The sequence below is a fragment of the Meles meles genome, chromosome 17 (genome assembly GCF_922984935.1).
Source record: "Meles meles chromosome 17, mMelMel3.1 paternal haplotype, whole genome shotgun sequence".
Taxonomy (NCBI): domain Eukaryota; kingdom Metazoa; phylum Chordata; class Mammalia; order Carnivora; family Mustelidae; genus Meles; species Meles meles.
In genome coordinates, this window is record NC_060082.1 from 9,054,838 (window position 1) to 9,074,037 (window position 19,200).

A 19,200-nucleotide genomic window follows, 5' to 3' on the forward strand; every position below is an offset into this window, starting at 1 on the left:
TTTTCTGGCTCGTGGCCCCAGTGGGGAGGCTCCCAGGCTCACCGCAGGACTGCACTACTCGTGACAGGCTGCCATCTATGGGGGGATGAAACCAAAGGTACCAATCCCACCAAACGTTTACTGAATGCCAGCTTCAGCCTGGGCACCCACAATGCCCTTTAAGAAATTCCTTCCAGTTATGTGGACACCAATTCAACACACATTTACTATGCATGTGCTGTGTTGCTGGCCCTAGATCAAGTTCTGGTAAGTAGGACTGCCATGGGCAGTTGTTCATGCTGTACACTGACAACCCTAGGGGGCATCATGTAAATCATAGTATAGATTTATGTATCCATTAAGTTCTATTCCTGCAGATGGCAGGATGGTGACTCGAAGAAGATGGGCTATCTACATAGTCTAACAGTGGTGTTAGACAGTCTCTGCTCTCGAGGCTCTCACTGTCCACCAGATGGTAGGGCTCTAGGACCACCAGGAAACCACAGGCTAGAAGCCAGGAGAGGTTTTCTCTTTCCATTTTAAGAACAGTCTATGCAGGGTCAGATAATGATGGAAAACAAATTAGGTGTACTCTGGTCTTTTTTGCTAATGTTGCTGGTTAACAACGGAAAATTCTTTTTTCCTACCAACTCCCTACCAAGGGATCCTACCAACTCCCAGGATCCAAGAATCTTCTTCCATCAAGAGAGCATCTTCTCTTGGCCTTAGGCTCAATTGCTCCCAAACAGAACAAGGTTGTCTGCACTCATTATCCTTAGGAGGAAGAAAACAAACACAAAAAACCAAGCTGACTCTGAAAGACCGTGTTTCTGCCTCTCTGCCTACTTGTGATCTCTCTCTCTCTGTCAAATAAATAAATAAAATCTTGAAAGACCGTGTTTCTTCCCAGTCTTGCCGGGGGCGGGGGGCGGCTCTGAGCCAAGTGCGCTGTGCCCAGTTTAGACTCAGGGTGCCTGACCGTGGGATTTACTGTTTCGGGACCTCTGCCCCATTCCCCACCCAACAACTTCCCTCCCCCCTGTTAAGAACACTTCCCCAAAGCACAATAACACACCCCGTGCTCCAAGAAGTGCCAACATCATATATATTATTTTATTATTCGCTCGTTTGCTTTCCATGGCAAGTGAAAAAATAATTTAAACCAATTATATGTACAGAGGCTTGGTTCATTTTTCCAAGAACTTCTAGAAAGATCCCCATCCCCTCAGACTGCCAAGAAGGGCTTCCTTGAACATCCGTACAAACTCCACCTATAAAAGTCACACACGTAGAAAGGTTTCTTTATTGTAAGCATCACATTTTGGGAACAGGAAGGGGTCAGGGTGGGACGCAGAGGAACGTGTGCAGGGTGGGGGTCCACACACACCTGCCCAGGGGTGGTCCTGGGTGGGGAGGCTGCGGCCAGGGGCGTTCAGGTGATCTGCAGCGGGGTCTCCAGCATCTCCATGAGGAAGGTGTCGATGGGCGTGTCCCCGATGAGCTTGAAGAAGAACAGGTGCTCCAGGCATTTCAGGCCGATGGAGCGCAGGGCTGGGAGGCGGAGCAGCAGCTTGGCAAACCTGCAGGGAAGCCGGAGGGGCGTCAGGAGCCGGGATCGGCCACTTTGGGCAGCTGTCGACACCGGGGAGCTCCTCTGCTCTCCAACCTGGGAGAGGACAGGGAGCCTGGAAGGGCCACTGAGGCAGCTGGACAAGCGCCGGTCCTAGGAAGCGTCAGCTCTTCCCTCCCCGGCGGGCCGTGCTGTGCTCACACCACACTCCCCGCACCATGACCGCAGGCCCCCGCAGTTACCAACGCTTGTTACCGAAGTGCAAGCAGTTGTTACCAACACGCACGCTCGGCTTCTCGGGCTGTGCCTCCCTTTCGGTCAGGAGCAGAGGCGATCCCCCTGAGGGGCCATGGTCTGGGTGGGAGATGACACACACATGCGCACGCGCTCACACATTCTCACATGTGTGCATGCGACAGAACCCCACCACGGTCACACACACACCCACACACGTGCCTAACACTCATCATACATACGCACGTGTGCACGATCACACGTACACACCCACATTCTCACATGGGTGTGAATACGTGCATAGGCAGCCCCCCACTGTGACATGTGCACATACCCATACACACCTGCCTTGTATGTCACACCTACACACACGTGCACACCATCACACATACACACTCGCACATTCTCATGCATGCTCCCATCCTCACGTGTGTGTACATGCACACGCTGCCTCCACCCCTGCCACACCTGGGTGCACAGACATCCATGCTCTTACACACCCACACAGACACACACACTTGTGTACACGCATACACGCCTATACACACTCACACATTCTCCTTCACTCTCAATACCCTCCTACGCGTGTACACACACACACGGCTTGCCCGCACTCCTCCACACTCCTGTACAGACAAGGACCTTGGCTGTGAGCCTCACAGGGAAGGAGGCCAGCGTGTGAACAACACGTCTCACATCTGCACCCCCTGCTGACGTCCCGCAACCTACCATGTTTCCCATCCTGCTTCTGTGGTCCTTCTTCGTCTCTCAAACCCATTTTGCCAATGAAATTTATTTTTTAATGGTATTAACAGCAACCGGAAATCGTAACTTCCAATAAAAGGCCAAAAACCAAAACCGTATCAGACACTCCAGCCTTAACTCAGAGACTCGGCTGGGCCTGGTCTTCACTGAGCGTCACAACATGGTTTCAAGAGTGAGTTTCAAGCTGGAATTTTAAGACTCCTTGAAACTGTGTCTATTTCTATATTCATATCCCATGAAGGGTTAAGGAACCCAGGCAATTCAAGAAAGATAAAACGGCACCACCTAAAAAGGTAGGCATTCCTTCTTTACATGGAAAAGCCAATGGTCTACACCAAGGCCCACACAACCCTCCAGAAACTGTTGATGGTAAAGCCTCTGAGGGCATCTGCTGGGGGTCACCAAGCCGAAGGAGAAAGTTAGCTAGCGACACTGAGCTCCTGGTCCAGACTCGGCCACAGCAGAGTTTCATGGAACTAGGGGAAGGGAAGGACTTCTCTAGAAGCCAAGTACAAAGTTAGCCTGAGCTGTGACTCCGAGAATATAGTTAGATCTAAATATGCTTAGATTGTATTATACATTCTAAGAAGGCCGAAGTTTTATAATATGTAAAACACTAAATACAGAAGGATACTGCTGCCTTTGCTGACTGCCCCGATTTAGGAACTGAGAGCAGGACCGCGGAAATAAGCATGACCATGAAGAGCCAGAGCCCCGGGGAGGTCTCCAGGTTCCTCATTCACCCGCGGGCAGCCGCAGCCGCCCCAGGGTGAGAGGATGTGGGCCAGGCTCTGTGTCCTCCTGAGGTTTGAGCTCTGCTTTCAGGCCGGAGAAAGCGGAACTCAGCCCCTGCCAAGTGTACTTCTGAAGAGTGCCCACAGGGTGGCAGCACTCCCCCACTGCGCGCTCTCCTCCACCCGGGCCAGGCTCCCCAGCCACCACTTTCTGCAAAGGGGAGGCAACCAGCTGTCCGCACACTCACCTACCTGGTTGAGCCAAGTGATATCCCTGGTGCACCTGCTCAGTCCCAGGGGTGTGAGGGGTGGGGGTGGGGTCACCCTCTGTCCAGGCTGTGCTGGACGCACCCAAGGGACATGCAGGGGGCCCAGCCTCCACAGCCCTGCCATGCGCCCCGAGCTTCTGCCCTCGTCCAGCCAACAAGCAGGCAGCCCAGGCCCCTGGCAGTCCCATTCCTAGGAGAACGGGCAAGTTCCCAAGTTCTGAACATGATATTCAGTAGAAACAACCTGAATGTTCCCGGGGACAAGGGCTAAATACACAAGGATACATCCACCCTGTGAAATAGTACAAAATCACAGAAAAGGATAATTTTGTACTTTTCAGTATCTGATAAAGTGCCCAAAATAGCTAAGAGAGGAAACCAATACACCAAACTGTATGATCTCCTTTCTGTAAACACACTTTTTTTTTAAGAAAAAAAAAATTTTTTTTAAGATTTTTTACTTATTTATGTGACAGAGAGATACTCAGCGAGAGAGGGGACACAAGCAGGGGGAGTGGAAGAGGGAGAAGCAGGCTTCCCACAGAGCAAGGAGCCCGAGGCGAGGCTCAATCCCAGGACCCTGGGATCATGACATGAGCAAAAGGCAGACACTTAACCGACTGAGCCCCCCAGGTGCCCCTAAACACACATTTGTATGTACACAAGCATTAATACACAACGATACAGGAAAAAATATCCCCCCCCAATTTATGATTCATTTCATTACCTACTTTATTCTTAAATATTTCCCTTCTTTCCCACAAAAGCATGTTCTACTCTTATAATAAGGAAAAAGATTGGTTCAGGGTTTTTTTGTCTGTTTGTTTTAAGATAAATAATGGGACCTAGAGCCAAGTCGGAGGAACGGGTGAGTATGAGCCTGCCTATTCCTAACAACTTGCACATAATACGTGCTCAACAAACATGCTTAGTGCTGCCTTAGAACTAGGAGATGGGGTAGAAATCACCCACCACCACGGTCAGGAGCTCCCACTGGCCAGGGCCGAGCAGCTGCTGGCTGCCAGCCCCGTCGGTCAGGTAGAGCTCTGTGACTTCACCTGCTGCACGTATGGGGACGACTTCCAGGTGTCCACCAAACCCACTCTCCCCTTCTTCCTTGGCATACAGCAGCATCTGGAGAATGCTCCAGAATCCCCTGTGATTCGCTGGGTCGTGTGACTAAGTTCCAGCTGACGGTAGTGAGTGAAGAGATGGGTGACCTTTCCGAGGCCGGTCTGCCCAGATAGCCTCACCTCTGTGTTCCTCCCGCTCCCTCTCCCTCCCTCATCTGGACGCAGAACACGATGTGGCTCTGGGACACAGTGGCGCCCCAAGAAGGAAGGAGTGGACCCCTGAGTCTTGATGCGGAAGAGAGCCAGCCCTCCGAACAGACTGCCCGCCTAGGACTGGCACGTGAGCAAAAAGTACATTTCTATCGTGTTCCACTCCTGACCTTTGGGAGTTCTGTTAGTCAGCTTAGGCTCCTGACCCCTCAAGGCCTGTGTATGTGTGTCATACTGAAGGCCTGAAACCCACCCACTTGGAGTTCAATAAAAGAAACTCCAGTAAGAGCTGGAGCCCGGCTTCTGCACGACTGACACAGACTGGCTGAGGATCCAGAGAAAACAGCTTAAACGGAAATTAGACTTCACAGAGGAATGCGAGCAACGAGTGAGAATTCAGAGCATGTAATATTAATCCTAAAAACAAAATGAATGTCTTTAAGGCAGTTTCGCCAGTTTCATTTTCGGATTTTGGCGAGATTTAAGGATCCCATTCTCCCTATTTCACTAGTTAGCAGAAGAGGAAACTTCTATTTAGCCGTGCTTTGGGGAAAGCATTTAAGTTTTTTGTTCGTTTGTTTTTGTTTTGTTTTTAACGACTCAGAACACCTAAAGGGGTAGACGGCTTCGGGGATCTTCTGACCAATGTCCTCCTCTTTAGACAAGGAGCCCAGGGCCACAGCCAACTAGAGGACCTTGCCAGAGGCTACACAGATGGCCCTGGGGGACAGTGGTCACATGTTCTGGCTGCCACGGTCAATCAGGACCTTCTAGCACAGGCTTCAGTGGGGGCAGAGCAGACAGCAGGGCAGTCATCCCGGAAAGCACAACCTCTTTGAAATCAGACAGACCTGAGTTCACATCCCAGCCCCCCTGCACACCAGCTCCGTGTTCGTGGGCAAGTGCCTTACTCCTTCTGAGCCTCGGAGCCTCGTTAGAAACTGGAGATGATGGGACCCACATTCATTTGCTCATCTGCTTGTTCATTGGACACTGAAAGCTCTATACTGGGGCGCCTGGGTAGCTCAGTCGGTTAAGCAACTGCCTTCAGCTCAAGTCATGACCCCAGGGTCCTCGGATCGAGTCCCGCATCGGGCTCCCTGCACAGCGGGGAGTCTGCTTCTCCCTCTCCTCCCCGCTTGTACTCTTTGTGATTATCTTTCTCTCTCTCCAATAAATAAATAAAATCTTTAAAATAAACAAAATAAAGCTGTCTGTATACCATGGGCCCAGTCCTGCTTTAGGCTCTAGCTCTGGAGCGGGGAACGGCGAACAAGATCAGGTCTCTGGCTTCAGGGAGCCAACGTTTTAGCAGCTTGTTGCTAAGACTAAATAACACGTGAAGAACCTAGACGGTGCCTGCCGGGCGCTGCCGTGTATCCGGGGCAGGAGAGAAGGACGGCTGCGGCCAGCAGATTCTGCCAGCACTCGCTCACCTGCCAGGTTGTTCAGGATACTTCTGCTTCGTGTAGGCCTCGAGGGTGGCATACACCTTCTCCCGCAGAGTCTCTACCTCCGAGGGGTTGGACAGCCCCTTGGCATCTGGAAAAGATGACTGATTTAGCCTTGGTGACACACACGGCAGGTGGACCCCCTTCCACCCAGGGCTGTCCCCACCCGCTCAGTTACTAGAGACACACTGGGACAGGGAACAACAGTGAAAGAAACCAAGTTGGGGGCCCTTGGTGCCCCAGCTCTCCTCTCGGTGCCCAGTCTACCCAGTAGACTCTGGGAACAAAGGTGTAAAACCCTGTTAACAGCCAAAGGCACCCACCACTGAGTCCAAGGAAGGGAGTTTTATCTTATCCGATCATTCTAGAAACATCACATTCACACACTTACTGAGTGCCTGCTATGGGCTGTGCGTGGACGGAATGCTGAGATGGGGCACAAAAACCAGGTCCACCCACGTGGGCGCCCAGCGCCCTTCCCTGCCCAACCTTTCTGACTCCCCACACGAGCTGACACCTGTCTCAGAGCCCGGGTGCCGGGCAGAGGCTGACCGCTCGCGAACGCACATCTCCGGTCCCGACTTCTCTGAAGCCCAGATGTGTAAGCAAGACCTTCCTGGCCAGCTACTCCTCAAGCCACCTGAGACTTGAATGCACGAAGTCTTAAGTCCTTCCCGCCCCCCACCCCTTAGGAACCCCCTCTCAACAAATAAAGCTCCGTCTTTCTAATTACTTAGGAAAATGAAACAAAGCTCCCTGAGAATTACCTTCAACACTGCTCTTTGACGCACTGTCTCTAGTCCATCAGCAAATCCCACTGGCTTTGCTTAAAACTATATATGTGGAATCTGGCACCTGGGTGGTTCAGTTGGTTAAGCGTCTACCTTCATCTCAGGTCATAATCCCGAGTGCTCCCTACTCAGCGGGGAGTCTGATTCTCCCTCTGCTCTTCAGCCTGCTGGTGCTCACTCTCTCAAATAAATAAAATTTTTAAAAAAACTATATGCAGAATCTGACTACTTTTTACCACCTCCTCCACCATGACCCTAGGTAGCTATCCTCCGTGGTCTCCCCCACCTGCCCCCAACAGGCACACTCCACGCCCATTCGAGACACTTTCAAGATGCCACTAGGAGTAGAAACCACAAAGAATCAGCTTCCTGCCCTCGCCAAGGACATGCTCCCGGGCCCTGCCTTGTCTGTCTCAGCTGAACTAGAGGAGAGGAGGACAACAAAGCATGGAGGCCGAGCACGGAGGAGGGCGAACCCCTGCACAGTCACCTGGGTTAAACAGCACGATGGCTCGCAGGCACCCCAACTCCGACTTGTCCATCTGCATGTCTTTCATTTTGGAGACCAGCTCAGTCAGGACTCTGTTCACAGGAAACAATGAGAGGCGATGAGAAAACCATGAGTCCCAGGCCAAGGGCTGATCCAATGAATGCAGCCAAGGCCCCTTATGTGCCCACCCCAATTTCCAGATGATGCGTCGGGTACTAGGGGCTCGGAGGTGAACAGGATGCAGCCCCTGATCTCAAGGAGCTCACGGTTTCATTGAAAAAAACAGACGCGGAAGCAATAAGTAGCAACACAAAGCCAACAACAGCCAAGAGCCAAGTCCAAGGGAACAAACACCCAGGTGAAAGCAGTGGGATGGCTGGACACTCTGGCGGGGAGGGCTGGGAAGGCAGCCTAGATGATTTAGAAATGCAGGAGGCAAAGCAGGGCGAGGGTGTGGCGTGTCTGGAGGAAGATGGCAGAGGGCAGACTCCAGAGACAAGGGTAGGAATCTCCAGGGACCACAAAGAGGGCTGAGCCGGCCAAAACCCACACTGTTCTCTGCGTGGAACGTGCAGGGGAAAAGGGCAGGGAGGGAGTAGAGAGCGCTTGCATGGACAGGCACGTGGCCTGGAAGATCACTCTTCAGGGAAGTGGAAAGGGGTCACGGGGCCCTGGCACTGGACAGAGAGGCTGTTTCCAACCCTAGCCTCCTCTTTACCAGCTCTCCATCCCTTTGTCCCAAGTCACTCACGCCCATCCTTTCACTCATGTCTTTAAATCTCATGCCTTCATTTTCCCTCCACACCACTTAAGGCAGAGCATCCCAGGCAGAGGCTGCTGCTGCCTGACCAAGGTGGGTCTGCTCCTGCTCAGACCCTCCCCAGAGACCCTGCTACAGGGTCCGGCAAACACCTCAGCTCATCTCTCCTGCCTCCCAACGTCAGATCCTGGCTGCGCGTGCCCATCCCAGTCCCCTAGGATCAGCAGTTCAGCCTCCCCACCCGAACCTCCTAGGTAATATCCCTGAGCCAGTCTCTCCTTTGGAGACCTCCAGAGGTCACTGGTTCTCCCTTCCACCCAGCAGCTCTGCTGCTCCCTGACCAGCTCCTTGCTCGGGTTCAAACCTTCTTGAATCCACCAACCATGCCCCCCACGGTCGGCCCTTGTGTGTTTCATGGTCTCTCCTCTTTGCCCCGCGCTGCTGTGTGGGTGGTCCATCCTGCACACCAGCGCTCCCCCCAGGCCCACACACTCACAGGCGTGCACACAGTCGTGCACACACGCACACACGCGTGCACACACACACTTACGTGCACACACTCACGCGCACGCGCACACACGCGAGCACTGGAAGCAGAGGACAGCGACCTGTCAAAGATGGAGCCAACCCCGGCGCTGTGGGCACTGCTCCGGTGGACGTGCAACCCGGTGGCCAGCAGGATGCCGTCCTGCACTGAGACCGAGCGGTGGGAGAAGGAGGCAATCAGCAGCTCGTTCCACCCTGCGCAGAGAAGAAAGAGGCCTTGAGGGGAAACGGACCACATTCGTGCTCGATGATCACTCGAGGCTGTACTGTGACCCACGTGGAACAAGAGCAGCATCAGAAACGCACGGAGGCTAAAAGCCAGCTCGGGATCACTCAGCTAATTAGTGAGGAAACAGGGTAAGACCAGGGGTCGCCTGACTCAGGGCCCTGCACCTCCCCCCCCACCTCCCCAGTACAGCTCAGAATGGCAGCTTGAGGATAAGGACTCTCTTTCCGCCCCGATCAACACATATGGGCTGAACATTGAGCAGGTAATCGTCAGCATGTTAGCTGCCAGGGTGGATAAGGGAGACCTCGAAGTCTCTGCCCCCAGGACCTGACAGTCCGGCTCAATCCCCTTGCTGTCTGGCTGCACCCAGCGAGCATGGACCTTTCAGTCAACGTTCAGAGACTTCGCATTATCTAACGGGGATGAAATGAGGGGCTGGCTCCCAAGGCTCAGCCCGTCTTCATGAAAACTCCCTGCTGGCCCCATGACCAAGAGGAAGGGTGGCAATGGGTCCCCTGCCCAATGTCCCGGAAATGGACGCCAAGACAGGATGTGGCACACAGAACCTTAGCGGAGGAAGGGACCCTGGGTAAATGAACTTGAGTGGGCTCTCTCCCGCGTCTTTCATCTCCTCTGTGAAATGGGAATCCCTCTAGCAGCATAGTAATAAGGGGGCGCTACTTTGGATTGCCCTCGATGAAATGGACTTCGCTGTCTCGGAAAATCAAATGCAAATTATAAAACCACGGCAAAATTTGCAGGGAAGAAGAGCCCCCACCCTCCGTGAACAATGTCTCATTTGGGAAAGAAGTTGTGCAGGAGGGGCCACCCAGACGTAAGCACCTGTAATTAATACAAAAAGAGTAACTCTGAGTAGGGTTATCCTGTCATCAGCCTGGCGTGCGGCTCAGATGGGTCGCAGCTTCCTCCACTGACTTGACTTCGGATCCCAAGGGTAATTTCAAAATGGCAGCCCACGTGACGGTCCCAGGAAAAAACAAACCCCGGTGTCCTTTACCTGCCCGGAGCAGAATGACCTGGTCCTCCAAGGTGAGGTCGGAGAAGTGGGGGATGCGCTTGGCCCATTCAACAAGGGTGAAAAGCTGCTTATCAGCAGCATGGCATATGTTGGTGACAGGGTCATTCGTCTTAAAAAAAGAAACAAACAAACAAACAAAAAACCACCAAAGTACTGTGAGGGGCAGGTTCCAGGACTCTAGTACACCCCTTTCCCATCTCTAGCCCCGCCAAGCACTGGGAGGTGGACGGAGCCCTGAGACCGCATACCGAGTTCTCCATGTTCATATCACCGTAGGATTCTGTCTTTGGTTCAACAGCAAGTTCAGCTTCTAGAATCCTCTCCACAGGCATGTCTTCATGGCCACCACTGGCACACTCTGCCTCGCTCTCGGCGCGCTCCCGACTCCTCTGCCTTTCTTCCTGTACAGCTGGCACACAGAAAGACACTCACATGTTACCACGTGCCCAGGACAGCCACGGGAAAGCGAGTTACCTACCAGAGCTTCCACTGCCCTGTCTGTAACGCAGGCATCGTCCTGGCACGGGGTCAGGGCTGTCATAATGTTGACAGATGCAACGAAGCAAGCCCAGTGGCCTGCCTGTGCAGGTGTACACCTGTACGTTTAGCCTGGAGCCTTCCCCGTTCATTACGGTGACCAGTCTAGGAAGTTTGCATCTCAAATTTTCATAACCTTGATCCTGCTCTTTTAATGAGCCCCTTCCTCCTCCATCTCTCAAGGAGCATCTCCTGCATTTCACCTCTAGCTGCTCCTTCAGAACTGTGGGCCTGCGATGGTTCAGCAGCGAGTGCATTACTTCGCGAATTCCCTCTGTCAGATTCTATGCATCAGGCTTGGCATTCACGTCCCATTAGCTCTGCCCCTAATGCACCGGCCTGAACACAACATCACCTGATCCAACTTGTCAGGGGAGATCTTCAGGGAGCCATGACGGGATTTAGTATGTGAAAAGGTGGAGGAATGTCACCTAGATGACATTTCAGAGTCAGCGGCTGATTGGAGGGTGGGGACGGGGACAGGCAGAGGTGTAGGCTGGAGTGATCTCTGCCTCTCCACGCTTAGGGTTTTCACCAAAGTTCATTCTAACCCTCAGAACCCTAAGGGTCTGTACACAAGGATGGCAGGCAGACCCCCTTCCCAATTCTGTCCTCTCTGTTGACAAATATTCTGTTGGGTGAGTTCCCAACATCTATAAAGCTGTGGTTTCCATCTTCCTAGTCCTAGCATTAAGGAGCAAAATTCAGTATTGGTATACTTTTTTTTTTTAATCCCAAGAATCAAGAAAATTATCCTCTAAGCATGTGGTTCACCTGGATCTTGAGGGGATAAAGAGACACAGAGGCTGTAGAATGAACTGGAACCAGACGCTGGGTATCCAGTTTGTCAAACCAGGGGCGTCAGGAGGTAGGTAGGTCAAGGTAGGTCAGAGAAGGATATGACCGCAAAAACACCATTCATACTTCGAAGTCTCCAGTAAAGACCCTTGAAGACGCCTCAAGATGAGAATGATATTCGGGAGCTGGGACGGAGGGAGGGTGGGTAGGAAGGAAAGAGTAGAGGGAGACGTGGCATAGGGAGTGTAAAGCCAGGCGGCGACAAAAAGAAGAAACAGAAGGGAGAGAGAATAAAGAGAATAAGGAAAGAGGAGAACAAAAGTCATGTACTTTGGAGTCCAAGAAGTCTTTTTCAGAACGGGCTCTACCACTTCCTAGCTGAAGGATATCAGACATATAACAGCCCACTCAGCCTCAGTTTCCTGAACGTAAAGGGGGGATTACCATACTTGAGTGAGGCTGTTTGGGGAAGATTAAATGAAATAATAATGAAAAGCTCCAAGCACCTGGGTGGCTCAGTCGGTTGGGCGTCTGCATTTGGCTTAGGTCATGATCCTAGGGTCCTGGGATCAAGCCCCGCATTGGGTTCCCTGCTCAGCAGGAACTCCCCCTGCTTGTGTTCTGTCTTTCGCTGTGTCTCTAATAAATAAGTAATATCTTTTTTTTTTTTTTTTAAGTTCCCAAAAAGGTAGTTTTCCCTTCCCTCTGTCTCTGTTTGTGCTCTGGGACTTCTGTCTGGTCCTCCTCCATCTCCACTTTCGACCTCTTCCTCCCTCTCCTCGTTTCCCTTCCTCCCTCATCCTTCCCGCCGGTCCGCTCGGTTAGCCTTCTTTCACGGACAGCACAGACGCCACCATGTGTATTTTTACTTATCAGCTGGACTGACCGGTTAAAGTTGAGCACCTCCTGTACTAATCGTTTAACGTAGGTGAGTAGGCTTCTATTTTAAAAGATGGGGAAGAGCCAACTAAGTTAAGTTTCCTTTATGGTCCTCAACTGGTTTCTTCTTACAGATCTGTAACATGGAAGGAGGAAAATCCTCAACCTTCAACAAAACAACCTGGGCTTCCAGGAATTCGACTCTAATTCCAACCTTGCCATTAATCGCGTGATCCTTCGCTGGTCCTCCTCCTCTTCGTGCCATAAATCTTACTGCCACAGCAGAGGAGTCGTATGTCTGTTGCCGGGGAAATCTTCTATGCGGCAGACATTCTGAGCTACCCTACTACACGCATTCGGGATATATCCGGGGGACACTCGGTGATCTAAAATAGCACCAAACTCGGGGGGCCCCTGGGTGGCTCAGTCAGTGAAACTTCTGCCTTCAGCTCGGGTCATGCTCTCGGGGTCCTGGGATCGAGCCCCGTGTTGGGATCCCTGCTCAGCGGGGAGTCTGCTTCTCCTTCTCCCCTACTCGTGCTCTCTCTCTCTAATAAATAAATAAAACCTTTAAATAAATAAATAAATAAAATTATACCAAATGCTTGCCTTCTAACAGAATTTTATCCATTAGCCCAACATACGTTTATTGCACGTTAACTCTAATAGCCAAAATTTGCACAGACTACACTTCGTTCAATCCCCCAATAACCCTCTCAAGTACTAGGAGCCACCGAGCAGTTACGTAACCTGCCAGAGGTCCCAGAGCTAAGAAAAGACGGAACCGACATGCAGATGCAGGCGACAGCCGGAACCGACACGCAGATGCAGGCGACAGCCTTCTAAGCCCACCGACTCAGCTCTCTGTACCTGCTCCCAGTTCTGGGCCGGTTGTACTAATGACGACCACACAGGGCTCAAGAGGGATGTCAAATGCTACCCACGAACTGCCTCAGAAACAGCCCATTATCCAACTATCCAAACTCTGGTATGTGATGAGAAATCACGCAAAAAGTCTTCCCCATGGCCCCTGAGGGTTATTTGGAGCCTGGAAGCCAGAGGGTCCCAGTCCTGTATCAGCTCGGCCATTAGCCTGCTCGGGAAGCTTAGTCACGTCCCAAGGCTCTCTGGACCTTCGTTTCTGTCAGGAAACAAACGTGTTACGTGGGAGAATAGCAAATGTCCACACCGGCTTCACCACTATGTTCCCTGAAAAGGCAGCGGGTCATGGGCCCTGGCTCCCCGCAGACACCTTCGGAGCCAACCCCACGTCCCTCCCTTTCTATCTGTTCGACTCTCCACAAATGTCAATTCAATAGTTTCTCTCCGTTGACTGTTCCAGAGTCTTGTTATTCTCGTCCTCAAGGCAGTGTCCACCCTGAGCTCCCGAGTCAGTAAATCGAGGTCAGAAGTGAGAGCGGTGAAGGAAAGTGCCCAGCAGCTTCGGAGAGTGGCCCTTCCCCCGCTCGGACCCGGGCCCATCCGCTCCTCTGCCCCTGTAGGTCAGGGTGAACAGCACCGATTCCGTTCAAACTCCTCTAAGAGCCCCTTTGCCCTCTGAATTTTTACTACTCACCTTTTCATCACTCCCATTTCTCCACATTCTTTTCAAAAAGGCAGAAGGCAAAACTAGACAGGGCTCCATCAGAAAATCAGAACAATGCCGGCTTTACTGGAAGGATGGCCCAGGCCCTTAGAATTCACATGCTCCGGTCTGACTGACTTTTTCTTTCGTGAAAGAGCCGCACTTCCTGCCCTTTGCGCACCAACCACTCTGACTGAAACAGAGCTGAGGGCGGCCGGGTCTGAGTTTTGAGAGACAGCTCGTGAGCAGCAGACAAGGTCACTCCTCTGAGGGACGCCTTTCACCTGCCTTTAGTTCAGTCTCACCCGCAGAAGGAAAATGCTTGCTTTTCCAGGTCATCCTGAACTTACCTCATCTGTCCTGAGAGACGAAAATGGCCCCCCTAGAGCCATCATGCTCTTGCTGATGGGAGACATTCTTTGGGGTCTTAAATTTTATGTGTGACCACCATGGCGGCAGAAGCCCCACGGAGCAGCAGTTCTATACTGGTAACAGGAGACAGTCTCCACCAGCTGATTTTTCACCCCACATGTTCCGACCGGCAAGAGCATTGATTCCTTGACAGCCAGAATGACACGAGCATGAAGCAGGCCCTCAGTTAACACTCGCTGCATGAGGGAATGAGTTCTCTCAGGAGCTCCTGCATGACTAAAACTTCTGATTCTGATATTCAGTTTAAACCACTCACCCATTCATTCAGCAATTACGGATTAAATGCCTACTCTGTGCTAGTGACGGGTGACAAAGCGGTCGGGGGGAAAGCAGAAAAACTCCTTGCCTTGGTAAAAACAGAGAAAACCAAAATAAGTATGTTAGATACGGTGATATACGCTGCGGAAAAGAGACTAGGAAGAACCCGGGGTGGCTGATGCAATTCTAGACAGTGTAGACAAGCAAGGCTTTACCCAGAAGCTGACAAGTGAGTAACGGTCTGAAGGACGAGAAGAAGGGAGGCTTGCAGGCACCTGGCAAGAGGGCGCTGCAGGCAGAGAGACAGTAAGTGCAAAGCTCCTGGTGGCCCAGCAGAGACCAGCAAGGCTGGACCAGAGAGACCTTGGAAAATTCCCCTCACCAGCCCACACCGGTTTCCTCAGCTGCGGAACAGTGAGCGCTGGTAAACTACTCTGAAGGGCCAACTGCATCTACCTCAGACATGCTGAGAAGGTCCATGTTTTCCTTCTTGGTAGCATTATCTCCTCGGAGGCACTCCGAGAACCTTGTCTTCATTGATCCCTTCAGTCAGCCTCCCCTGTCCTCAGAGAAAAGAAGTTCCTGGAGAATGAGGAGCCACCTGGGGCTGACTACATGCCTTGCCCCCATTTCCTGGAGAGAGGCGGGACTTCCTCACTCTGCAACCTAGTAAGAGGCACCATTCACGCATGCTGTGTCCTTGCTTGAGTTCACGAGTTAATTAACTGCCCGATTCGATTTGTGATATTTAACAGAAAGACCTTTCGATTTTCTAAATGAACACAAAGCACTTTCAGGTTTTTTATCCCCTGCTCTACAACAACCAACGAACCCACGCTGTAAACTGAGAGACATAACGTCCTAAAACTGTACACCGACGGTCTCTCTGAATGCGAAGGCGATGTCTGATTACTGGTAAAGCCAATAATCCCAAGTCCATGGACTTCTGACCAACCTCAGAAGAGCTGTAGCAGCCCAAGGTTACACCAGCCCACAGAGATGACTCAAACCAGTCAGTCCTCCTGTGAGGATTAGAGGCGAGGAGGCTGCTCTGCCCAGAAAGGCCACGAAGGATCCGAATGACCCGTTTGTGGGGTCCTGGACCTGGACAGCAGCTCGGAGACTTGCTGCCCGGCTAAGAGGAGCCCGGGAGAGTGTCCAGCCTGTGGACCCCCACCTGAGCTCCCAGAGAGGAAGGCTGAGCGTGGAGGAGGAAGGCGCTCCTGCTCTCTCTGCTCTGGGGGCCCCCGCTGCGTCGGGCAGGGACTCAACCGCAATCCTCGGGAGATCGGGAGGGTTCTACCGTGGTTTATACCTGTCTCCCAGCGGGGCAGGGCCTCACCTTCCCTCTTCATGCCCATCACCAGGCACTTCTGGTAGCGGCAGTACTGACACCGGTTCCTCTGGCGCTTGTCAATGAGACAGTCTTTATTATCGCGACACGTGTACATGAGGTCTTTCCTTATGGTTCTCTTGAAGAACCCTTTGCAGCCTTCGCAACTGTACACACCGTAGTGCTTCCCTGCTCACAAGAAGAAAAAGTTAACCGGGCAGAGACCATCCTCATGTTCATTTGGACCTTTCCTTGACAAGAGTCCCCTCAGCTCTTCCCCCAGGGACCCCGGCCCACCACCTGGGCCCCAGGACGGACCACAAAGAGCAGCCAGTGGAGGAGGCAGGCTGGACCATAGGGACCATACGAAGGCAGAGTAAAGAGGTCCCTGCTCGTGTCTCCTGTCCGGAATCGCCAGTTCCAGAGAGAGCACTGTCAGAAAAGTCCTGACCCAAGATTTTGTTTACATTTATTTTATTAAGGCAACTCTTGTGTTTAGTTAAGTGAAATGTTCTGTCTCCATCCAAGACATTAGTATACATAATAAATAAAAATATTTATGCTTGTTATGTAGTATCTAGGAGGAAAAAAAAAAAGCCCTCAACTTCACTAGTATTTCCTCATAATTGAGACCCAAGGACATGGGAGCCCCATTAAGGAGTACTCTCTTCCACCACAGACTAGGAACAGGGACCTGCGTTATGGATTTTCTAGATGCTCTTGCTGTTGGAGAAATAAACTTGTATATGATCTTCAGAGCATAAAAGGACATGTAGTCTTATGACCTAAAGATCTGATGGAAGGTGGTTTCGCTTGATCTAGAATATTCTGTTACATGTTTCATTGCCTTGATTATGTGTTCCGCACAGTTTCCAATGACCCCAGCCATGGATGGCTCCTTTGTGTCAGGAGAGCCACCATGCGCACCCAACAAGGGCACCGAGAACCAGTCACAGCCCTCCTTCTAAGCAGCCCTTCTCAGATCCACACGCCAGACGGTTGTGCTCAATTGATTTGAATGTGGAAAAACAGAAGGAAGCAGATCATTCAAACTCTATTTACCCCCAGTTCTTCAGTGTAACATGTGATGTTGTTTAGCTGTGGACCCGACATTGCTTTCTACTTCCGTTGTACTCAGATTGATGGAAAAGTGAATGTGAAGACGTCCTTGAGAACTAGTCAAAACACGTATTTGCATCCCAGGAGCTGACGTGTCAGAGGAAGCCGCCCTCCGATAAAATGGGGGCTCGAGTTAGCCTGCCTGCTGAAGCCAGTCCGGGCATCATCAGTGGCCCACACTAACCCACTGAACGCATGGCAATAATAAACACGGGATTTTGTCTTAGGCGGAAAAATCCTAATGCTCTCAGCTCTGAAGTATTTGTCTCTGAGAAACATGGTATTTGCATGGTATCTGCATGTCATTCCCATGACTCTCCCGTATTTGAGTGAAATTCCCAGATTTTCAAAGAAGCCATAGCAGAGGAAACCCTACTGGGGTGTGACCAGCCTTCTGTTGCTATGGCAACAGCCAAACCCACACCATTCGGCAACCACGTTTTGAGAGCAAGCAAACAAGTCAGCCACACTGCGAAGTCAGTTCCAGGCCCCAGGAAACTTTCGATGGAGTGAATTTTGCAGTGACTTTGGTGACAACAGGAAGATGAGGACTCCTCAGTCCACCATGGACAGTCACAGGAAAGAGCCTTTCTTATCTTCTCATTCGTCAAAACAGATTCTCATGCCCTCAAAATTGGTGGGGTTGTGGGGTGAGGGAGAGGGGGGAGAAGAAGTCACAAAAGAAATCATTTGGGCAAAAATGGAAGAGGATCAGAGAGGATGAAATCTATGAAAACACAATTATTTCTATCCATGAAATCATGTGAAAAACCTAGAATGTTGTAGAAAGAAATATGCTAAAAGAGTTAAGGCTTTAGCTTCATCAGGAACATTACAGATAATGTTTTTCGTTTTCTTGTGTACTTTTTTTTATATTTAATTTTTTATTTATTTCTTGTTTTTTTATAAACATATAATGTATTTTTATCCCCAGGGGTACAGGTCTGTGAATTGCCAGGTTTACACACTTCACAGCACTCACCATAGCACATACCCTCCCCAATGTCCCCCTTCTTGTGTACTTTTCTAGTTCTTCCTACATTGAGACATTTCCTACCCTGGGACAATATTTTTGAATTAGAAAAAAAATCATTTTTTTTAATTAAAGAGATGACTAATTACAACAGCTTCATTAACCCACATACACAGTGTGCAACACAGTAGCTCCAGAGAGGTATTTCTGAAATGCTTCCTATAAATCCGATCCTTAAAAATGAACTCATACTTTAACTTCATACAGATTTCAGGCTATGAATCCAGTGCCAGAGATTTACAGCCTGGGCCCCATGCTGGACCATCCTCAAAGGCCCTTCTTCTTTCACTGGGTACAAAGTAGTCAGGTGAGCAGTGGAACAGGCGCCGTCTTGGGACCCTTACTGGACAGGACCCCCAAGAGTGGCGTCTGCTTCCACACGTACCTGAGGATCTATCCCCACAGATGGCACAGATGTGTTTCACCAGAGATCCGGGGCTGGTTGATGGGTAGTTCATGTTCCCAATCCCAGGAAGCCCTGGTAAGGGTTTGATGTCCTCTGAAATGCTGACACTGTTGACCACATTTAGCTGTAAGGGAAAAAAAATACAATAAAACACGGAGACAGAACAGACCCAATGCCTGAGATGGAAAGCAACGAGGGTATCCTGGCAGAAAAAAACAAAATCTATTTCAAGAAGTAGTTCGTAAGTATGGAGTATCCGAAACTGCCTGTTGGGGGGACATGAATTTAAGGGAGAAAAAAAGTGACACGGAGGAACTACGTCATTTGTAACACCAACACCCAAGTTGAACATCACAGCACGTGATCAGAATTATTATTTTTTACTAATTTTACCCATGTGTTTCTTTAGAGCTGGAAATCCACCCTGGACATGCTTAAGACCCACTTAGGACAAGTCAACTATGTGTTTTTAGATTTTGTTATAACGGCGGACTGTCTATTCAGCAGAGCTCCAAGAGGAGCTCCAGCTCTTAGGCAAAAGACTTAGACTCCAAGAGAGCCAAGCAAAAAAATGCAAATCCATTCACTGAGTCAATCAACAGACACTGGCTGAGTGCTTACCCCGCAGGCACTACGCCAGGCTCTGGGGTACAAAAGTGAGGTCTAAAAATGCACACTCT

The 19,200-nt window shown here is 50.9% G+C and overlaps 1 protein-coding gene across 6 annotated transcripts in view; it reads right to left on the reverse strand.

The window, feature by feature from the left end:
* Nucleotides 1-1,082: 1,082 nt before the first annotated feature.
* Nucleotides 1,083-19,200, reverse strand: part of RXRG (retinoid X receptor gamma) — a 116,353-nt gene continuing 98,235 nt past the window's right edge. For 5 of the 6 annotated variants that reach the window (XM_045983634.1, XM_045983630.1, XM_045983633.1 and 2 more), the window contains exons 3-10: nt 18,500-18,644; nt 15,972-16,151; nt 10,389-10,549; nt 10,120-10,249; nt 8,935-9,067; nt 7,567-7,658; nt 6,271-6,376; nt 1,265-1,559 (exon numbers count right to left, since the gene is read on the reverse strand). In XM_045983634.1, the coding sequence (XP_045839590.1) occupies nt 1,412-1,559; nt 6,271-6,376; nt 7,567-7,658; nt 8,935-9,067; nt 10,120-10,249; nt 10,389-10,549; nt 15,972-16,151; nt 18,500-18,644 (1,095 nt within the window). In that variant the 3' untranslated portion in view covers nt 1,265-1,411. The other variant, XM_045983631.1, reaches the window with a different exon arrangement.